This window comes from Hermetia illucens, chromosome 3 (genome assembly GCF_905115235.1).
Source record: "Hermetia illucens chromosome 3, iHerIll2.2.curated.20191125, whole genome shotgun sequence".
NCBI lineage: Eukaryota > Metazoa > Arthropoda > Insecta > Diptera > Stratiomyidae > Hermetia > Hermetia illucens.
In genome coordinates this window covers 44953371-44962426 of record NC_051851.1, presented here as the reverse complement: position 1 = coordinate 44962426, position 9056 = coordinate 44953371, and the positions used below count along the sequence as shown (strand labels likewise).

Sequence of the window (9056 nt, the reverse complement as noted above, 5' to 3'; positions counted from 1 at the left end):
CGACTTGTTTAAAACTTTGCGTTAAATCCACGTAACACTCAAAAGCCACCAAACCAAGGTAAGCCCGCAACTACCCGGGTCTAATCGCCAAAAATTAATACTAGAAAAACTTCTTCTAAGAAACAGCGTCGATAATTGTTATTAAAGTCTTTCTAACTTTACGCATATAGTATTCACCTCCCACTAGGTAAAGAATGTTCAGGACAGAAATGAACTACAGAGAACATCATTGACAAAGTCTAGCGGGCCTTCGAATGTGAAAAACGAAGAAAACGAGCAATCCTGACGAAAAAACGGAAGCTTGCAATGCTTGCTTGAATGCACCAAAACTTGAGTATTCAAAGGCTGAGATTGGCCAACAGAGATGGTGTGATACTCCTTCACAACAATGCACGACCTCATGTATCCAGAACAACGGTTCAAAAGTTGAACGAATTGCAGTATGAATCTCTACCTCATCTATCATATTCACCGGACCTTTCGCCAACCGACTACCACTTTTTTAAGCATTTGGATCATTTTTTGGCGGAAAAACAATTTAGGAACGAAGAGGCTGTCAAAATTGCCTTCGACGAATTTATCAACACCCGACAGTTGGACTTCTACGAAACTGGCATACATGCTCTTGAATCTCGCTGGGAGAAGTGTTTTGAATCGACTGGCACCAATTTTGATTAAATAAATAAATTTTTGTAAGCTTTACAGTCGTTTCAAATTTCAAAAAACGGCCATTTCATTTGCAACAACCTAATATATCTAGTTTTATGTAATTAACAATGTAATACTTGTAATACTTGTAGCACAAGCAGGTCTCTACAGAAAAATTGGAACGCGATAATACAATATAGTTTTACCTATATTCATTTCTTTATAATAAGTCAATTTAACGTGTATTAAGATAGATAAAATGCTGTCGTTTTTGGTGTTAAGAGTTCCTTAGCTTCCTACAGATTTGATGCCTCAAAAAGAGTTCCACGATAAAAATATTTTACGCATGCAAGTGCAAGCAAATGCATTATTTTTCGAATGTCATTATATTTAAGTTAGTAATTTGCATAAAATTATTTATAGTTTAAAGTGATTTTTCAAGATACAACGCAATGAAGGTCAAAGACATGTATTTTTTTTAAACGAGTTTTTAACTGCTCTTCTCCAATTGCAAAAGCAAAACAACATGCATGCATTGTGATAATTTCAGTACTCACAAGATATTCCAAACTTCTAGTTAATATCAAGACAGAATGAGGTCCAAACGTGTCGCAGTAGAATTCCTGGCTGCCTTTCTTTTAAATTTTCTTCTTACAATCAGTGGCCAAGATTCGATTTACTATCCGTTAGATAGCGAGAAGTCAGTGGGCGAAAAGTGCATAAGAAGTGATGGATTAAGTGGAATTTGTGAAAATATCGAAAATTGCCCCCAGAAAAATGTGCCTCTACAGAATTTGGACTTTTGCTCTTTTTCTGGTCAAACACTAATCTACTGCTGCCCACAAGTGCTGGAGAAAATTGAAAAATCAAAGACCTCCTTGAGGTTGGTGGAGGAAAGTATGTCGAAAATTTTATTTGTTAGATATGGTGTTTTTTCACACTTTTATTTTGGGCAAAAGACTAAAAATGGGATAAATCTGATCTAATTTACATTTCACCCTTAAACTTTGGAAGTTATATGTTAGCCAGTGTCAAAAGACCTAAAACAAAAAAAAAGTCCAGAAGAATAATAATTCCACTAAAAGAATTTGCTTCGTTCTTATTTCACCGTTTGAAACTTGAATTTTAAAAACTAATAATAAGCGGAATTTTTGGAGAGATACTACTTTAATCTAAAGGTTCCCGGAATTAATTCAGAAAATTGAGAATACAAAATTATTAATTAAAGCTGTTACTTTCCACTTCAGAGTAACCCCCATTATTATTATTGTGCGTTTATACCAGCGCTTCTTCCAATGTTCGAAAAAATGTGTATACTCGGTGGCTGGTATTTCGATTTTTAAGGTTTTGTGTAAACACAAAACCTTATTAAAATCGGTTTACTGTCTGTCTCTCTGTCTGTCTGTCTGTCTGTCCGTCACACGCATTTTTCTCGGAGACGGTTATAGCGATTGACACCAAATTTGGTGGAAAGCTGGGAACTGTGAACGCTCACGCATACAGTGAATTACATCCTTTAATGACGAATTTAAGGGAGGGTCCCCATACATGCAAAAGGGGGGTGTAAATTTTTTTTTTCATCAAATATAGTCATGTGGGGTATCAAATTAAAGGTCTCGGTTAGTACTTTTCGAACACGGTCTTAGTTTTGACATTTGTTGAAAAGGTGGGGAGGGCGGGGGGTTGAAAGTGACCATTTCTTTACGGGGGCCATTCTCAGAAACTACCAAACCGAAAAATCTGAAAAAAATCAAGAGGCTGCCACTATATGGTGCCTGGGCTCCGAAATACCTTCCACACTGATATCTGCACAAATAAAGTTAATAATAGTATATTACTATAATTTTTAGTAATTCACTGCAAGACCCCCCTTAAGTTCATGCTAGGACCACGAAATTTCGCAACAATATAGGATATAACATAGAGCATGATCTTACCAAGTTTGGTGGAAATCGCACTATTACTAACAAAATTATAATACGTCAAAGTTGTCGCTTCTTTGCTAATTCAAGACTATGAATGTCAATATCATCCGATAGTGGATATTCTCACATAATATATGCATATATTACGTGCTACGTACTAAGAAATACACAAAACCTTTCGTACCTGAAGCGTCCAGCTTCCGGTTTCCCGACTTGTTCTATTCTTGGCCGCTGAAACTCATTCTCCGTGACGATTTTTACAACTCGATTGACCAGAAGGAACTTTCAGGGTGCCAAATCAAATGAATTCCGTAACTGTTTAGTAAAAAATTCGAAGATAGAGATGGCATTGTGTCTGTCACACCCGATTTAGTCGGAAATAGCTGAACCGATTGTCACGAAATTCGGTGAGAATATGTGGTCTGTGTGTCCCTTTTCATACAGGTAGTAGGGCAATTTTGTGTTGAGTTTGAAGGGGGGCTCCCCATACATTCGAAAGGGGGTGTACATTTTTTTCTCAGAATATGATCTTCATATTATCAAATATCAAATGAAAAGTCTCGATTAGTACTTTTCGAAACTGATCGTATTTCTGATATTGGGTGAACATAGGCGAGTGAGTTCATCCCAGAAGTGGCATCAGTATAGGCGATAATATAGGACATATTAAACAGTTTGGACGCAATCCAGTTATTATTAACAAAGCTATTGAAGGTTAAAGTTTTGCATTTCAGGAAAATTTATTGCACTCTAAGACGTGTATGACGTCATCATCATATAAAGTGAACTTATATGGCGGCGATGTCCATGGGGAAGTTTTAGTTTTCTTTTCGTTATTTGCATTAAAGTGTCAATTACTCAAAGTGTATATGTATGTGCTAATACAGCTTGCGGATAGTAACCAATATAATTGACATGTGTGTACTTTGTTGTCAGCGGTTTTTAATTAATGTACATATATGTATGCTATTGTACACGGAGTAAAGTGGAGATGCGTGAAAATGCGTTAGATCAATTTAGATGTGCGCACATACAATGGCAGTAAAAAAATAGCAGTGCCGACTTTGTAAGCTGTGAAAGAGCAAAAAATGAATTTTAAAGCCTGATTAAAACTAGAATATAGTGATAAAATGAAGTCAAAAGGGATAACAAAAGTAAAATGAAAGTAAATTTATATAGAAAATTTAATAGAAAAAATAAAGCAGCATTCATGACATAAGGTCTAGAGAAGAGCTAAAAAAAAGCAGTTCAATATTTAGTTCAGCAATAAACAAAAACGAAATAATATTTAGGTATAGTATATCAACGAAAAAAGGTTCAATATTTGATTGTGTCTCCTTTGACCTTGATAAGCGCTTCGCAAGGATGTTTCTTCGAATCTAAAATCTTTTATCACCTTTCAACTGGGATCACCTTCCAGAAACGTTCTACTACAGTCAAGTTTGCTGTTATTTTTTGGTTTTCGATTTAAAGCAGCTTTTTTTACGTCGTTAGACTCTCTATAAATTTTCTATTAAATTGAGGTCAGGCGATTTAGCAGGCCGCTCCATTACGGCATTTTTCTGTCCAAAAACAATTCTCTAGATTTTCAGCCCGTGTTTTTTTGGGTCACTGTCCTGCTGTTGGACCCATTTAAGAGCTATTTTGTACTTAGTATATCACGTGATAATAGTCTGAAAAATATCTGCATAGGCATTTTGATCCACGATGCTCTTGATCCAAAATATTGGACCAAGAAGATTAGTAAGAAAAGCGGGCCAATATCAAGCATTACGATTCTGGACCCTCCATCGCACCGAATCGTTTTCATTGTCAAACGAGAATTGCACTCATAATTCGATGGATCTCCTCCTCTTCCTCCTTAGAGACAAAAAAAGGAATGATTATCCTTTCGTCCATTCATAAAATACTAATCCATTTTTGGATAGGGCATTCCCCATGTTATTTTGCAGATCGAATTGTTTTTGTAATATGTGTTGCCTTCAAAAATAGCTCGTTTCTTGGGTTTCGGTCCTTCAAATTATGGTACCTTAATTTTTTCCGAACTATTTCAGCTCATGCTTTCAATTTGAGTTCCTCCTTTATATAAGTTGCATGCAATGACGGACTTTTGTTCGAAAACTTAACGATACATTTAACGTCCGAAAACGATAAAACCCGTTTTTGAACAACGAGTTGCAATTGTTTTTAAGGTTTTGTGTAAAACAGTACCTTATTAAAATCGATTCACTGTTTGTCTGTCTGTCTGCCACACGCACTGTTCTCCAAAACGGCTTGAGAAAAGTGTGCGTCACATGCAAACAGACCTCTTAAGCGGAAATCTTACGAAAGCTTCTCTCCTGGACTTGGGCGAATGTATGAATTGGATAAGACGTATGCAGCAAGGCAATATACACCATGAGGTCAGGAGGAGGGCGGGGGTGGAGAGTAAGTACCACGGTGCCCATAATCGAGCCATCAATGGACAAAGGAGTAAAATTAAAAGTGAACCACGACTTATTGATGATTGACACTAAGGACTTGGAATCTATGACACCTTGAAGACACAACTCGAGTTAGATTCGATTTTTGAGTCGAATCTTCTAAGGCGACGTAATGCAAATGGTGATACTCAGACGACCATAATGACCCTCCCAATCGAAGCAAGGAAAAAGCTGTCGCTGTTGGTAAAATTTGCGTCGGCTAGATCAGCAAACTGCAAAAACAGAGATCGCCAAAGAGGCGTTTCAAGTGCTTTGAATTTGGATACATCATGAGAAAGTGTTCAAGCAAATGTGATAGATCTAAACTGTGTCGAAGATGTGTAAAAAAAGGGTATATTGCCAAAGAGTGCAATAGTAATCTCAAATGTTGCCACAACCCAATAATAATAGCTGGTTTGGATCGAAGATTGGGGTAGTCGAGAAAAAAAAGCAAAAGACCGCATGTTATCCGAAGCATTTTCATGTTTGAATGCAAATATTAGCGCGGTCAATACTTTTCGGAGATGGGAGATGGGCTCGTTGATAGACCTTACGATTGTTAACGACACATTATCTCCAGATCTCCAATGACAGGTGAGCGAAGAATATACGCCGAGCTACCAGCAGGCTATCATTTTCCAATTTCCTGTAAATTCGGCATGCAGATACTCGAGAAAATATTATTTCAAGATACGACGCCAACGTGAATCGCGAAAGGAAAGGTGTTAAAGATGCAGATAGCATATGGTGTTTTCATACCGTGTTGCATTGCATCCATAAAATGAATGCCCAATTTCTGGTAGAACTCAGAAATTGAAGAATGCAACAAAATCTGCCTTCAAGCTAGGAGTAGTACTCAACGTAGTAGACACCGAGCTGAGTTGGGAGACTCACTTAATCAATATAGAAAGACAGGGAAAGAACTTCAAGCAGCTATTTCGAGAATTCAAACTGAACACAAGGAAGCGGACTCCTAACCTTGTAGAGGTGTATACAAGGGGGTCATGTCATCAACGCCGATCACCAACCTTGATTTGCTGCTAGATATTGTTAGTATTCGCTTCATATAAGTTCCAAGTGAATCGATCCTACCCACTGTTCAGTTAGACCCAGATAAAATTACCGTGGTAACCACAGACAAGTCCTTGAGGCCGCGGGGAACGTTGTCGAAAACAAAGCTACGGGGTTAGACGACATCCTAAGTAAAGTGGAAACAACAGGAGCACACTTTCCGAACGGGTCACCTACAACAGGCTTATCCCGATTACAGAAATGGAGGGTGGGCTCTCGGATAGACAGTTCGGATTCCAAAAGGCGAGATCTATTGTCAATGGCATTAGCACGGTAATGAAAATTGCAGAAGTAGCAATAAATAACCAATAAATCTTGCGCGGTAGTTACTCTCGATGTGAGGAGTGCCTTTAATTCTGCGAGATGCAGCAAAGTAATTGAAGCTTTAGCCAAATTAGGAACTCCTAAATATAGAATTTCTCGTGAAAGTTGAGTTAAGATTGCGAAAATGGACCGAAAACGTATCGAAGAAACTGTGGTGTTCGACAAGGATTGGTCCTCGGTTCTTTCCTATCGATAAAAATGTACGACCCTACATGTGTCATTTTGAAAATTATTGAGTTATGATGCTAAAAACAAAAAAAAACACAAAACTTAAATCGGCTCAGTAGGAACAGCTTACGTTAATAATTCCGGGAATTTCTTGATGAAGGTAGTGCATTACATTAATGTTAATGAATTTTCCTTTCAGTTTGCGAAAAATACTACCCGAGAGGTACATTCCAAATTTTGGTCGTTGGGGGAAAACGATCTTTACCTCAACAGCATCCGCATATGGTAATTTTGAATGGGTTTTTTTTAATAGTTCCTATTTTAGGGAAGACCTCATTTATAGGCTGCTATTGGCTGGAGTTCAGAAGACGGAATTGATTGGAGATGCGGGGGAAGTGTGATCACAAACAAATTTATTATAACTGCTGCTCACTGTACTAGTTCCCGAGGGTAAGTTTTCTGTTAATTTATAATGCTGTTTGAGTACGGTTCACTCCTTTTTTTGTATCGCTACTATAATGTTTGTTTTAAGTCTCTTTCTTTGAAGGTTTTTTTCAACAAAATTTTATTAACATCGGTTTAAAATCTTCCTGTTTGTCTGTCTGTCTGTTTGTTACACTCAATTTATCCGAGAACTGACAAAGCATGATGAAATTTGGTAGTAAGTATGTAGTCTATGAAGTTCTGTATGTAAATGGAACGATTTTGTGTTGAGTTTAAGGGGGTGGACATTTATTTCTCAGGATACGGTTTTGGGACCTACCTATAAAAAAGTTCAATTTGTATCAGTAATCATCAAAAGGAATAGAATAAAACGAAAGTGAACTCGATTGCTTCTCACCACGCAGCCACGTGGAATACACAATTTCCGCCCGAAAGTTCCGATAAAAGGATACAAGAGACTTCGAAATATACAAATCGATACTCAGTTTTGCCAAAGCCGAAAATCGTTCCTACTTCTTGCATTTTGACGATTGCCAGCACATTACCTACATATCTGATCCAGAATCTCAAGAGTCTGGCAGCTTCCGAGAGTTTATTCATCACGTTCTCCAGGACAACTAGGCAAGAAAGATGTTATAACTACAGTAACATCGGTGCAAATCCAAAAACGAAAGAGAACACACTGAAAAAAATATCCCAAAATATCGTATTTGTCTTTCCTACCAGCATTTTTAGTCAATAGAGGAACTATTCAGTAGAACATATTTAAACAAATGAATCAAATTAGAGTTTCTTAATTGCAGAGTCCAACCTGATATCATCCGAACTGGAGACTTAAATCTCCTCGAAACGGAGAACGACACGTATCCAGTTGATTTCAAGATAAATGGTATATTCGTACATCCTCAGTACTCAGCGTCGTTGGTTTACCATGATATTGCACTTTTAAAAATTTCGCCAGAATTCGAGTAATTGTAGTTAATAACGAGTAAGCGCAGGAAGAAACTATCTTTTAAGTTTTGGATATTTTCTTCCTTATTTTACTCGAATTGTGGTTATAGTTCCTTCTAGTTGAAATTATTCATTCTAGAATTACATCAACAACAAAACCAGCCTGTCTTTGGGCTACGGAGGATATTCCAGAGGAAGAAATGACAGCTTTGGGCTACGGAACGCTCGAATACAGTGGACCTCAAGCTAACACTCTATACGAAGCAACGATCCCAGTTCTAGCAAATGAAATGTGTAGTTTGAAGGTCCCAAGTAATGAGCGTCTTCCAAACGGGATAAAAGACGGACAAATGTGCGCTCTTGATCCAAATGGGCAAAAAGATACTTGTCAGGTACACCTTCAAATTTAATATTATAATTTGTTTAAATATCAAATTATAAATTTGCAATGTTATGATGGGCTTTATTATCATTTAGGGAGACTCTGGAGGACCGTTGCAATTTAAACACTATATTGGGACAGTAAGCATGCCGGCTATAGTAGGAATCACATCATTTGGGCAATACTGTGCTGGACCTAGCCCCGGAGTGTACACAAGAGTTTCAGCTTATTTAGATTGGATTGAATCTGTACTAAAAACTGACCAATGATATGCTCTATTTTCAATAAAGTCACTGGGCTTCACGGTTTCCTCATAGAATTTTTATTCACAACTCTTACTGTCCTGGACTCTGTTACGATGCAAGTTCTGCGTTGCATCACCTTGGCACCAACATGGTCACCAAGGCTGTCAACCAACCAAACTCCCCTAACAGGTTTGCCAGTCGTGAACGCCGACTGCGCGAGATAATATTTGAAATCGGACGGCATGTGCTAGCAGTTCGGTAAGACGAGGACCGGGGTTATTGATTCAAAAATATTATCTCCATGTCAGAACACACGTGCCTAGACTCAATACTAAACAAAACTAAACCCACCCAGGGTAAAATACTCTAATAGAAACGTGAAGTCTGGAGGCGGGTTGACACCACCGGAAGTTTCTTCACCAAAACATGTAAACTG

At 37.8% G+C, this 9056-nt stretch overlaps 1 protein-coding gene across 1 annotated transcript; it reads left to right on the top strand.

The window, feature by feature from the left end:
* Nucleotides 1-1199: 1199 nt before the first annotated feature.
* Nucleotides 1200-8685, top strand: LOC119651845 (venom protease-like). Its single transcript, XM_038055644.1, has 6 exons — nucleotides 1200-1545; nucleotides 6798-6883; nucleotides 6942-7048; nucleotides 7846-8010; nucleotides 8133-8385; nucleotides 8471-8685. Exons 1-6 carry the CDS (start codon nucleotides 1242-1244, stop codon nucleotides 8642-8644), a joined length of 1089 nt encoding a protein of 362 aa, XP_037911572.1. The 5' UTR covers nucleotides 1200-1241; the 3' UTR covers nucleotides 8645-8685.
* The last annotated feature ends 371 nt before the right edge of the window (nucleotides 8686-9056 follow it).